The sequence below is a fragment of the Watersipora subatra genome, chromosome 11, assembly GCF_963576615.1.
Source record: "Watersipora subatra chromosome 11, tzWatSuba1.1, whole genome shotgun sequence".
Lineage (NCBI taxonomy): Eukaryota > Metazoa > Bryozoa > Gymnolaemata > Cheilostomatida > Watersiporidae > Watersipora > Watersipora subatra.
Genome location: NC_088718.1, coordinates 35,784,496 through 35,798,487, shown reverse-complemented (window position 1 = coordinate 35,798,487; position 13,992 = coordinate 35,784,496). Strand labels below are relative to the sequence as shown.

General features: G+C 45.4%; 1 protein-coding gene across 1 annotated transcript; it reads right to left on the bottom strand.

The window, feature by feature from the left end:
* Positions 1–8,723: 8,723 nt before the first annotated feature.
* LOC137408007 (uncharacterized) lies at positions 8,724–9,729 on the bottom strand. Its single transcript, XM_068094398.1, has 2 exons — positions 9,569–9,729; positions 8,724–9,240 (listed from the first exon to the last, which is right to left on the bottom strand). Exons 1-2 carry the CDS (start codon positions 9,727–9,729, stop codon positions 8,724–8,726), a joined length of 678 nt encoding a protein of 225 aa, XP_067950499.1.
* Positions 9,730–13,992: the final 4,263 nt, after the last annotated feature.

Sequence of the window (13,992 nt, the reverse complement as noted above, 5' to 3'; positions counted from 1 at the left end):
GGCAAATTTTGGCTGAACTAATCTGTCTATTTATGTATAATCTGATCAGATGGGTTAGTTTTAAGATATTGCGGTAACCTTTCAAAAACTTGGTAACATATTTAAATAGGTTTATATGTGTTTTGTATCGTTATTATACTTTAATGACTCTGCAAAAAAATGGTTAAATTTGTTGATGCGATTTCGATACAAGGGTTTCCGGCATTGTTGATGAACAATTTTCGTAAGTTGTGTGCATATGCATTTATCATAAAAACTCTCAAACTTCGCTCCGCTCGTTTGGTCGTGGGATTATTTATTAACTATAAGAGAGTGAGGAATAACTGATACGTATAATCTTACTCGATAGTACAGTAAATCTTACAGGTAATCTTACAGTAGTCTTACAGATAGTTTCAGTAGTACTGTAACTATCTGTAAGACTACTGTAACTTCCGACAACTGGAAACATGCCCAGTTGCAGGGAGCAATTTAAGGTTGGATGTTATCCTTGTGACCACCAGTGGCTTGTTTCCAATTGAATCTGACCTCTTGTTAGTAGGTCAGGCGTTTTAGACCACTTGGTCTAGAACGCCTAAAAGGCTGCTCGTAAAGTTGCTTATTTTAATTTCATTTTGGGGCTAAAGCAACAACAGATTGCTTCAAGATTATACATATTATGTGAGAATTCAAATGAAATTTAGTATAACAAATTTTCTGTGCAGAACTGAGTTTATCAGTTTATTTAAAATAAATTTAATTAAATAACCAAAACTAAGTAAATAAAGTTTAATACTAAATTATATACTCCAAATCAAAATTAACATAAAACTCAGCGCGCCCTACTTATAAGCCACTCATATTGCGTAATAAAAAAAATTTAGTATTTGAATTTTTTGGTGTTAGATAGCAAAACATATTGGTACGAATAAATTTAATAAAAGCTGTAAAAATTAGTTTCCTCGTTTGCAAGAGAGACAAAAAAGAATTAGTTTATTCTTGCTATATAAAATATATATTTGGTAATTAGTGCTGTAAGTCTTAAAATGTTATATACTATTATACATATATATTATATCTATATATCTCAGTGCTTGTTGGTCTTTTTTGGTTTTTTTAGTTTTTATTCCTGTGTCCAGTTATAGTGATTAAAATCTATCAATGACAAATACATATCACACTAGATTTACACTCATGATAGTCACAATCACAATTTGCAAACATGCGAACCTAACCACAAGACTAAGCCTTCTTGTTAGTTATATCTATTTTATCAACAGCTTCTTTATCGGGATTGCAGGTTTCAAGCTAAAGTAAATAGGGATGCACTTTTTATTATTAATTAACATTACCTTTTACGTTTATACTTTTTTTTTTTAATTTTTTTAAAGTTACTTCAAAATTTGGTACCTGTTTTTTTCTTTGTAATTTTCAATTGCGACATTTCAATTTGATAGTTTTCAAAAGACCTCATTGCCAGTTTTAATTTCTAGTTCTTCTTAATGGCTATCACTATAAAAAACTGAAGTTTAAGCTTTCACACTGTTGTATTATCTCAAGTAGGAATTACACCTACATTCTCTTTTCATTGGGTCAGACAAAGTATTACACAAAAACAGTCCGATATTTACTATTCGAGATACCGAGTATTAAGAGGTTCCAGTATCATCGTGTTTAAAGTTTTGATGGATAGCTTCTGTTACGACAATAACTATTTTATACACACATTTCTATGTACACTAAATTAATTCAATTTACTCGTGATTTTTAGTTTGTATTTTCAGTTCGTAATAATTGTATCAGTATAAAATCTTTTTTCCTCGTAAACAATATAACAAAACAGACTATCTAGCCATTGTTTGCTATTTATTTTACAATTAAACACCTTTACGGCTGTTTTATTTTTAGAGTTAGAGCAGAAATTACCACCCATACGAGGTATCCGAGAGTGAGGAAACAACTTTATATACTGTATATATATATATATATATATATATAGTATATGTGGTTTACACTGTAAAGTAAAGTGCTCAATAATCGAGTCAATTAGAGCTGTGTATGAAGTTTATTAAAAACTACAGGTTAAAATCATTACTACTATTAGTTTCATGCAATTGTGTTGCAATGTTCAGGTAGAACCTCATAAATAAATATATATATATATATATATATATATATATATATATATATATATATATATATATATATATATATATATATATATATATATATATATATATATATATATATATATATATATATATATATATATATATATATATATATATATATATATATATAGTGGTGTGCATAAACTTGGAATCACATTGTTTTGTTCACTCTATATCGAATGGATCTTCCATTTGCTTTCTATTTTCCCGCCAATTATGATGCCATGCCAGATATTATATATCAATCTGATCAGCAGAAGATGTGCTTTCAAACAATGCATCGGTTGATTTAACACAATCATTTCTGAGTGATTTATATTAATCAAGCACCCTACTGGAGTCATGGTATGGGGTTGCATGACAGCTTTTGGTGTGGGAAGACTCTCCATTTGTGAAGGCATGAGGAATGGAGACGAATACATCAAGACCATGGAAGATGTCATGCTTCCAAGTGCTCGGAGCCTGTTCACCAGCAACGACCAACCCTGGTACTACCAGGATGACAATGCACCCTGCCACCGTGCCAAGAGAGTCAAGGAGTGGATGACCAGAAGTAATGTGAGGGTAATAGACTGGCCAGCACAAAGCCCTGACCTGAATCCCATTGAAAATCTTTGGCAGCGTATTGGTGTGATAGTCAGCAAAAATAAACCAAAGACAAAACGGGAGCTCATAGAGAAGATTATTCATGCTTGGCATCACATCATCACTCCTGAAGAGCTCAGAAAGTTGGTAACCAGCATGCCTCGACGGTGTCAGATGGTGATCAAGAACAAGGGCTGGCCAATAAAATACTAATGCTCAGCTCAAGACACCTTACCAGTCCTTCTGAAGACCAACAATAACCCAACGGCCCTTTTCAGGGCCACCAAATTGTATAAAAGAGTTTGTTTGTATCCTATTTTATCAATTTTCCCTAACAGCATTCATAGCCTGCAATAAGTCTGCCTTTCGGTAGATCCACCCCCAGCGATAAAAATCTGAGAATATTTTCGATTATTTGGCATCATCTTGTTCTTCAGAATTTTCCCTTTCAAATGATATATATATTGATGGTGTTGAGGCACTTAACTCCAAAGAATTTCTTAGACAACAGCATATAAACATACATATTTGAAGATTTAACTGGTGATTCCAAGTTTATGCACACCACTGGCACCACACCACTATATATATGCACACCACTATATATATTGTTAAGGTCAACCGCCTTTCCTTAACTGGCTACTGCAATCCACCCCTGTTTCAGGCAAAGAAAGGCTGTATGAGTTCAAGGTGAATAAGTTTGTATTTGACTGTAAGCGCCACAATCAATGTACAACAGAGGCATTCACAACTCCACTGGGAGCCTGGCTCATCTTGCCAAGTCACCCAATTTACTACCATATAAAAGGAAGGTGGATATGTACAAAAACAAGTAAAAACATAGCATACGGTCGAAACTGAATATAATAATATAAAAAGAAGTATAAATATGATTAAATAATTATTGGCGTCGCCGATTAAAAACGTACAGAGTAATAAGAAACAAGCATATACAACAGACAGGGGAGACGATTCACGATATTTAAAAGGACAAGACAGTATTAGGGATATAGGAGTAAATAAAGTAATGCAACGTCCGCCACACTCTCCCCCCATTGGAGACACCGGTCTTCAATTCTCCTTCTCGGGGGACGTCGTCATAAACTGTCTTAAGCCTTCGTAGCGATTCGCCCATCGCTCTAGTCGCCGGATCTCGGACATGAGTCGCCTCTTTTCGGTAGCTGTCCACTGGCCCTCGTCTCTTGTCTGACGTATTGTACCTGCGGCCCTCCTCCAATCCGCCACATCTTCCTTCAGCTGGCGTCGGCGGCGCTCGTGCTGCTCGAGTAGTTCTGAGCTGGGTGGCCGCTTCCCTAGCATTTCGCCCAGGCTCCGGGGCTCCTTCTTTTTGGCAGCGTCCTGGTGCAGCGGGCCTGCCTGGGTCTCCCGGATTTTTTCTAGGCGTAAGTAAGGTTTGCGATTGCTGGAATGCTGCCGTCCCAGGGTTTTTTGCTGTAGGTGGGAGGTGGATGTTCACGCCGGCCCCAAGCGATCGCGTATAGGGTGCCCACTGACAGAGCCATACTTTTCCATTTGGAGCTCTGGCCAGCCTTTCTCGCAAAATCTGCTCCACTCCTCCTGGTCAACCAGGTATACCACCGGCTCCTGCTCTCCTCGGTGTCTGTGTTTGTAGTGCAGCATCAGCTGGTCCCTAGACCCATGTTGATAGCGGCACGGACACACATAAATGGAATGATGTTGCAGCACGTGAATCCGTACTAGCTTCCTTGTGGCTGTGTAGTGGCAGAGGTCGCATCTACCCTTTTCCACCGCGCCTCCACGTGCCTGCGGGTAGCATCGGGTATATATCTAACTGTACGCACCACTCTTTCCTGTTGAGTTCTATGTGGTGTCTCCCTATCTCTGACACTCCTTACGCGCGGCGTCTCTACTTCCGAGACAGTCTCTGCTTCTGGCAGGACGTCTGCCAGATCGTCGTGGTCGGCATGGATTTCCAGTGGCTGTTCAGGATAGATCTCCTTCGAAGCTATCGTCAGGTGGGGTCTCTCTATCGGCTGCGCAGGCTGTACTCTCTGCATCTCGATCAGCAGCTCCAGGAGAGATGTATCTAGCTGAGGAGGAGATGACATGGTGTTGGCAGCAGCGTGTCTAATCACCAAATGAGGTTCTTCTTCAGGTGTGCTGCCGCGGTTATGTAAGAGTCTCATTGTCTCTCCTGCTCTTGTGGTGGCTGCGCGTGTCTGGTAAATGGAATCCCTGTACCTGTAAGGCTGTGCTGTGACTGTCGCAGGTTGGGGATTATGCAGTACGTCCTTCATCTCTGGTGCCAGCCGTTCTGGAAGAGGGAGTGGCTCCACGCAGACAGTGCTAGGGCGCGGGTTCGAATCCTGTCCCGGGCAAATGTCTTTTTTCGCTGTTTTCTCCCCTTTTTTGGCCTCGATGACCCATGACTGCCCTTCCTGTGTTACTGCCTAAGGTGGTATCACAAGTGGTAGCCACTCTGGATTTGTTACTGCTGGTGGGGGGCGCAGGGCTCTGGCCCCCTTCATGTTGGGCCTTCTCCTGGGCTCCAAGGTCGCAGGGGCGCGGCCCCATGGCTCCTCGCACGCGCAATAGGGTTTCAAACGTGCCTCATTCTGGACGGTCTCTTGGCCTTGTCTCTCCACCAGGTAAGTATGGTTTGGCCAGGCTGTCTTGACTAGGTAGGGCCCCACGAATTTGGCCTGTAACATCGGGTTTTCACCTCGCCGCCTTCTCTTATTTACCACTCACACCAGCTCCCCGGGGGGCATACAGTGGGGGTTCCTCGTGGTCCTCCTGGCGCACCTCTATCTGTCATTCTCTGAGCAGGTCATGGGCCTCCGCCAGTCGTCTATCCAGCTCTAGCACATACCCGGAGGCGGGCTTCGGATCGAAAGACGGTTGACGATTCAAGAGCTGGTCCGGGAGCTTCAGCTCCCGTCTCAACATCATCAGGTTGGCGGTCTCTCCCGTCACTGAGTGGGGGTACCCCTGTGGGCCCGCATGAGTTGGGGCAGCAGCTCGTCCCACTCGTCCTGTTCCCGGCTCAACAGCATGGCGCGTAGGGAGTCGCACAACCCTCGATTGGCCCTCTCCACAACTCCATTCGACTGAGGGTGGTACGGGGTAGTGTGGGTTCGAGTGACCCTCCAGAGCCGGCACAACTCCCTCATTAGCTGACTCTTGAACTGGGCCTCCTGGTCCGTATAGATCTGCTCGGGCAACCCAAAATAACAAAAGACCCTTTTGTCCAGGGTCTCGGCCACCTCTGGGGCTATAGCATCCGGTATGGCGATGGCGTCCTGCCATCACGTGACGGGGTCCGACAAGACCAGGATCCATCTGTTCCCCCGTGGAGTCGTGGGTAGGGGTCCCACCAGATCTACTGCAACGTTCTGCCAGGGTCACCCGGCAAACAATCGCTGGCACCCTCCCGCAGACTTGACTCCTCCCCTCTTCGCCGCTTGACATATCTCGCAGCTCCTAACCAGCCGTCTGACCATGCTGGTCAGCCCGGGCCAGCACCAGGTGAGCTGCAGATGGCCGGCCGTCCTTCCTATGCTGGAGTGGGCTAGGGCGTGCATTTGCCAGACCATGGTTTCTCGGAGGGCCAGTGGACAGACAGCACACCACCTTGCTTTGCCCTGGGGAGCCACTCTGGCCTCCAACACGCCATCGCGCCTGATCCTCAGGGATTTGGCATAGCGCAGAGTACCCTGATTTCCTGGCATCCCAGCTCCAACTCACTCGCGGGTACCGCCTGACCAGCGCGAACCGCGCTGTAGATGGTGGCCACGGCTCCCTTGCCTTTGGCCTAGAGTCGTGCTAATGATCTGGAGTCTGTGGCCACTCCAGCGGGTCCCAGCATGGCCCCAGCCGGCCCCGGGTCAACCGGACTAGCCAGAGCGTTGGCTGTCTCGGGTCCCTGCGGGCCGACTGCCTCACGCGTGGTCCTGGCGATTTCAGCCCAGCTCTTCTTCGTTGGAGGATATTTTCCTGCGTCCCAGGAGATCACTTGCTCCGCGTCCGGGAAGCCCAGGGTGGCCTCGGCCGGTTTCGGTTTGACCAAGCCTGCTTGGGGAAAAGCAGACCTGGGTCCCTGCAAGCCAGCCGTTTCGCGCGCGGTCCTGGCGCCTCCGGGCGGAGCTTCGTGTTCTCTGGAACCATAGACTGCTTCTTCTTCTACCTGCTGGCATGTGGGTCCTCCATCTCTCTGTTTTATTTGGCTGCACTGGCAACAATCTTGGCACGTCTGTCAACTTAGCCCGTCAGCGTTCCCATGCCTCTGTCCAGCTCGGTGTTCCAACATGAAACGGAACTCCGCCAAGATTTCCAACCAGCGGGCTACCTGATGGGACGGCTCCTTCCGCCGGCACAGCGATCGCAGGGAGGCGTGGTCGGTGCGGAGCAAGAACTTCCGGCCATAGAGGTAGGGTCGGAAGTGCTTGACGGCCTTGACTACCGCCAACAGTTCTCGTCGAGTGACGCAGTAGTTTCTCTCTGCCGGAGCAAGAGTCTTGCTGTAGTACGCGATCACTCGCTCCTTCCCTTCTTGGACCTGAGAGAGCATCGCCCCGACTCCGCACTCACTGGCGTCGGTGTCTAGCACGTACCGACTCCGGGGGTCAGGATACCCTAACACGGGTGCTCGGGTCAGGCTGGCTTTGAGCTTGTCAAACGCAGCCTGCTCCTCTTCTGTCCATCTCCAAGGCGTCTCTTTCCCCACCAGCCGGTGGAGGGGCCATGCCGTGGTGGCGAAGTCTGGGACGTACTGCGGATAGTACCCGACAGTACCCAGAAAGCCTTGCAACTCCCGTACCCCGTGGAGAACCGGCCACCGCACCACATCCTCCACCTTCCTGGGATCCGTAGCCACTCCGTCTTGGCTTACCACATGTCCCAAGTATCGGACACTGGACTGGAGTAGCTCGCTCTTCTCTGGTTTCAACTTTAGTCCAGCCTCCCTCAAATGCCGGAGCACTTCTTCCAGGCGTTGCAGGTGTGTGGGAAAGTCCGGAGCAATGACGATTATATTGTCAAGGTACAGAAGGAGGGTCTTTCAATAGAGTCATTGCAGTACCCGCTCCATCAGACGCTGAAAGGTGGCCGGGGCCGATGTTAGGCTGAAGGGCAGCACCTTCCATTTCCAGAGGCCAGTCCTGGTTGTAAAGGCCGACTTTTTCCGGGCGACAGCGTCCAGCAGCACCTGCCAGTACCCACTAATGAGATCAAGGGTACTGAAGATCTTATTGCCGGACAGGCATCCAGGCTCTCATCAATTCTTGGCAGGAGATATGCGTTCTGTTCCGTCACGGCGTTGAGCTGCCTATAGTCGATGCAAAACCACCACTTGTCGTCCTTCTTCTTAACCAGGATGATGGGCGAGCTCTACGCCCCTCCCGCGGGTTCAATCAAGCCCTTGTCCAACAACTCCTTCACCTGTCTCTCTGCTTCGGCTTCCTTCTCCGAACCCAACCGGTGCGGAGACTGTCGTATCGGCCGAGTGCCAGCGGCCACTGGGATGGAGTGCTCCACTAGCGTGGTCCGCCCCACATCCCTGTCTTTCTTGCTGAACACAGCCTCATACCGAATTAACTGGTCAGCCAACTGGCAGCCTTGTTCCTGGGAGGTGTATTGCTTCTCGGCCTCTTTATACAGCTCTTGCAGGTGAGGGAGCACTACAGTCATGGCATCCACCCCTGTGACTGGGGTCGCCACTTCCCTCTCTCCTTCCTGTGGCATCTCTACGGGGGGCTGCTCCACACAGGTATACCACCTCACCGTGGTTCCCGACCGAAGAGTCAGGGGCTGTGCTGCCAGGTTAAGACACCGCAAGAGGACTCGTCCGTCTGCCCGGGGCTCGTTGAGGCTTGTGGCTATGAGCGGTCCCTTGGCTTGTCCCTCTATTATCCCTAACGGACAAAAGTTGAAGGTAGTCACCCTGCACTGCACAGTAGCCTCTGTCTGGGCGGGGATGGTCGCTCCCCTCACCAACTGCACCTTGCTCTAGAGTAGCCAGCCGTGGCGATCCGTACAAGCCAGAGCCCGGCCATCCACCTTGACCACCGGCCGGTCAAACTCCAGGGCGCACTGGTTGGCCGTCAGGAAGGGCATTCCCAGTATGGCGTCTTCACTAATCTGGCTGATGACGAACGTCTTCTCTGTCTTCTCATTGCGCAGCCGGATGGGTAGGTGCACCACCCCATAGAAGAGCAAGCGGGTTCCGTCAGCCAGGAGCCCGTGGCTGTGGCTGGCCTCCAGCCGATTCCTCACGGCCTCTGGGAGACGATTGAACACTCGCCTGTTCAGTAGGTTGGTGGTGCAACCTGTATCAACCAGGAACTGCAGCGCACGGCTCTCCACTTTCCCAGGCGGGAAGTAGCTGGTGCTGTGTGGCCTATCTAAGGCCTGTCCGCAGGTCGCTTCCTGTGTTCTCTGGGTTGAAGTCGTCTGCACGGCCCCTTTGGCCTTGCCTTCTGCAGTTGCCTCGGCATCCCTCTTGCCCTTCGTTGGCGGGGGCGACCTTTTTTTTCGTGGTGAGTTCTGCTTCGCCCCTTATGGCTGCGGGGCACTCGAGAAGAGTGAGTCTGGATCATTCTTGGTCCGGGCTCCATGTAATTCCCCCGTTCCATGGGTTCCAGGCCGGTCACTTCTCCTTCTGACCCGGCCGTGAGTGTTCCGTACTGATTTTGCGTCGGCACTACCTTTACTGTTGACCGCTCCGGCGGCGCCCTAGTCTGTTTGGAATAGTTCCATCCCTCGTCAGGGCCTTCAGTCCGGGACGGCCTCTTCTGGGTAGCTTTGCCGTGTTGTTTGCTCGGGGCCTTGTCGCGACTAGTAGTGGGCGCTACTGCCGCGGCCCGTCCGAGTTTTTCGGCACCCTTTTTCTCAGGTTGGGACACTCCTTCAGAGGGTGTCCTTTACTCCCACACTCCCAGCAGACCAGGGGTGACCTCTCTTTCTCCGGCCTAGGTGATGTGCCTGTCGGCGCCGCCTTCCACTCAGCTCGCATGGCCGTGAGCAGCTCTGTAATATTCTGCAGGATGGTCAACACCGGTCCTGCCTCGGCTTCTGACTTGGCTGTGGCCTGCACTGGCCGAGCCTCCTCTACCTCGCCGTCCTCCTCATCTTGTAGAGCCCGGATGGGTCATTCTTGTGGGAGGCGTGCTGGTTGTACTTACAGGAACTCCTGCCCTGCTCACACGACAGCTGCCAGTATGGGAGTGGGCACGGCCAAGAGGTGGCGTTGCAGAGCCACGTTGCCTAGGGAGTTCACAAACTGCTCCCGGGCCAAGTTTCGCTGGAACGGCTCTGGCAGTTCCCCGTACGCGATGCGTACCAGCCTTTCCACTTCCGTGGCGTGCTCGTGGAGAGTCACGCCTGTGGCTTTCTTCAGATTGCTCAGACGGGCCTGCGCCTGTCGAGGGGAAGTGCTGAACCGGCTGCGTACAGCCTTCATGATGGCCTCCATCCCCTCGGCGCGCCCGCAGTCCTCGGCTTCTTCCTTGAGTGCCTCTCTCAGATGCAGAGTAGCTGCGGCCTCGGTCCATGCATTGGCCCGGGCTACCTCTTCGAACTAGGCTATGGAGTACTCGGGGTCCCCCTTCCTTAAGTACTGTGGTGCCTTGAATGGCTGCGCCGGGCCCTGGGAGCCACCAGCAGGCATTCCAGCGCATCGGCTAGCCGGTCGGTATCTCTGTCAGCACTCCTAGCTCGCCTCATTTCGTGCCCTCGTCGTGCCGCCTCTTCTTGTCTCGGCGATGGCCAGAGTACTCGTCGCTCTTCCACGGCTTAGGGGTCGAGCACAGGTTTTACAGACTTATAGGGCCGTCTTGGCGACGACTCTTGCCTTTCCTGAGAACCCTGCGCAGTTCGCGATCTTCCTCAGGCCGCCACCCTTGGCGGTTGAAGAGTCCACTCCTCCTCCTCCTCCGATTGCAGTAGCTTTGGATCCGCCGCAGATCCCACCGCTGCCACCAGTGTTAAGGTCAAACGCCTTCTCTTAACTGGCTACTGCAATCCACCCCTGTTTCAGGCAGAGATAGAGTGTATGAGTTCAAGGTGAATAAGTTTGTATTTCACTGTAAGCGCTGCAATCAATGTACAACAGAGACATTCACAACTCCACTGGGAGCCTGGCTCATCTTGCCAAGTCACCCAATTTACTACCATATAAAAGGAAGGTGGATATGTACAAAAACAAGTAAAAACATAGCACACGGTCGAAACTGAATATAATAATATAAAAAGAAGTATAAGTATGATTAAATAATTATTGGTGTCGCCGATTAAAAACGTACAGAGTAATAAGAAATAAGCATATACAACAGACAGGGGAGACGAATCACGATATTTAAAAGGACAAGACAGTATAAGGCATATAGGAGCGAATACAGTAATGCAATGTCCGCCACAATATATATATATTTATATGTATATATATATATATATATATATATATATATATATATATATATATATATACTGAAACAAATTATATATATAAACACACTTCAGTGTGTTTATATATATAATTTGTTATATATATAACAAATTATATATATAAACTTATATATATAAACTATAAATTCCTAAGAATTATGAACTAGTATTACTAAAATTAGAGTGCTCAACAATATATTGGAGCAGCTATATACTAATAAATTATTTAAAAGCAATACTTTTCTTTTTTTCTCAGCTACTGTCAGTTTCATGACTTGCTCATATATATATATATACATACATATATATATATATATATATATATATATATATATATATATATATATATATATATATATATATATATATATATATATATATATGTATGTATATATATACATATGTACATGTATATACATATATATATATATGTATATACATATATATATATGTATATACATATATATATACATATATATATACATATATATATACATGTAATTATATATATATATTTGTTTTGTCAGTTTTATTTATTATCATTTTGGCAGTCAGATCATCTCAAACATCAAAAACAATGGCAAATGATAAATAAAGGCCAATACTGTTTAATAAAAATTACTAAAATTTTATGCAAGTTCATTTTAAAACCTTCGGATACATCTTATCTGAGTGATGTATAATTCGTAACTAACAATTTTAGTTATTCATATTGGAGCTATTTATGGAGATTTTTATTCTCTGTACAATCCGGAACTTTCTCGCCAAAACTACTACAATGCTATGTTTACGCTGCCTGCTTACAATATGACGATGTGTTTTTGGTGGAAATCTGAAGTATACAACTTGCCTTCACATTCTGAGCCACTCATCAGCATTGCTACTTCAGGTAAGTTTACAGCAGCTCTTAACATGCTGATAGTTGAACGTAGAACTTGTTTTAGTAGCGAGGCTTTAAGACAAATCAAATTATATTGAGCGTTGATTTAACGAAAAGAAAGAGGATTTTACAAACAGAAAGATGATTTTACAAATAGAGAGGGGATTTTACAGACAGAGAGATGATTTAGCAAACAGTTAATTTAACAAATAGAGAGTTGACTTAAAATCAGAGAGTTGATTTAAAGAACAAAAAGTTGATTTAACAAACAGAGAGTTCATTTAAAAAACAGAGAGTTGATTTAATCAACAGAGAGTTAATTTAACAAATACAGAGTTGGCTTAACCAACAGAAAGTCATGTAACAAACACAGAGTTGATTTAACAAACAGAAAGTTGATTTGACAATTAGTAAGTTGATTTAACAAACAGGAAGTTGATTGAACACACAGGAAGTTAAATTTGCAAACAAGAAGTTGCTTTTGAGACCCAGGCTGAATATTTGGCCTCATCCGACTCTCTACTGAACGAAATGGCTAGCACTTCATCTCTCAAGTTCAATTGTGGGTTCGTAACAACATTAGAGCCAACAACGCCTTTCATAAGCCGGTAATTTTAGCTGTAACTTAAGATGGTGCAAAAATGTCACTGCCTGAAGGTCTTGATATACACTGTATCTCCATACTTTGAATGGCTTTGAATTTGCCAGGTGCAGACAAATCCGTGCACTGGCATTTTACTGATTTGGTATTGTGTTATGGCTATTTGACGTGTTAAAATAAACTCGCATTTGGGTCATGGGTCATGGTCACTTTTCTAGTCGACTAGTTCTACTAAAAAGTAATTATTTCGTCACTTTCGTACGAGCAACACATCTTTGACATACAAATATCACCGTAAAAACAAGAAGCCACCCCCAACTGAAGAGAGTAGCACTGAGTAGCAGTAGAGTATTTTTGCAGCAGATACCGATTTGGTTGTGTGCTGAATTTTTTTTACCTCCACAAGAGAAAGCGAAGTGAAGTATTATTGATTCAGATCTACCATCAGTGAACGTTCCTATGGTGCTGATGTACTCACACACTGAATGCCTTTGTACAAACTCAGAGCAAAGTGAAATGGTGGCAAAGACGTTTGGATGCTAAAATTTTTGTGATTCGGAGTAGGAGCAACTCCGAGCCCATTTGAAGCATGGAACCTTGAATAAGCAAGAAAAGCTCTGTTTCAAGCTTAACACACTCAAACATGACCAATCACTCTATAGTACAACTGTCACCCTATATACAAATGTAACATGTATCCATGTTTGTTCGAAGCATGAGTTGTCCTGTTTATATAGATGTATATGTTTTACATATGAACTTTTTTAATTTGCACAGTATATCAGTTTTTACCAACCTGTAGATTTTGCCTATAGAAAGAGCCTTTAGCTTCTTTCTCACAGATTACTAGATAGTAGAGCTTATTTTTTAAAAACCAATTATTTTGAAATACAAAATAGAAAAAATAGTGTTCCAAAAGCGTATTAACAACCAAAGAGTGTACGTGATAATAATTATGATGTCTACAAGTGTTTATTGTTAGTACTTTTAGTACTTATCTTCAGTACATCTAGTACTTATTCTTAGTATATCTAGTACTTATCCTCAGTACATCTAGTACTTATCCTCAGTACATCTAGTACTTATCATCAGTATATCTAGTACTTATCCTCAGTACATCTAGTTCTTGTCTTCAGTACATCTAGTACTTATCTTCATTACATCTACTACTTATCCTCAGTACATCTACTACTTATCCTCAGCACATTTTGGATTTCTCCTCAGCATATCTACTACTTATCCTCAGTACATCTACTACTTATCTTCAGTACATCTAGTACTTATCCTCAGTGCATCTAGTACATATCCTCAGTACATCTAGTAGTTATCCTCAGTACATCTACTACTTATCC

What these genes read in the sequence shown, in the direction of transcription:
- LOC137408007 (XM_068094398.1), bottom strand. Translation starts at nt 9,729, where the DNA reads ATGCGAGCTGAGTGGAAGGCGGCGCCGACAGGCACATCACCTAGGCCG. An exon ending in AACTCGGACGGGCCGCGGCA is followed by an intron (nt 9,241 to 9,568) that starts GTAGCGCCCACT and finishes ACGAAAAAAAAG; the next exon opens with GTCGCCCCCGCCAACGAAGG.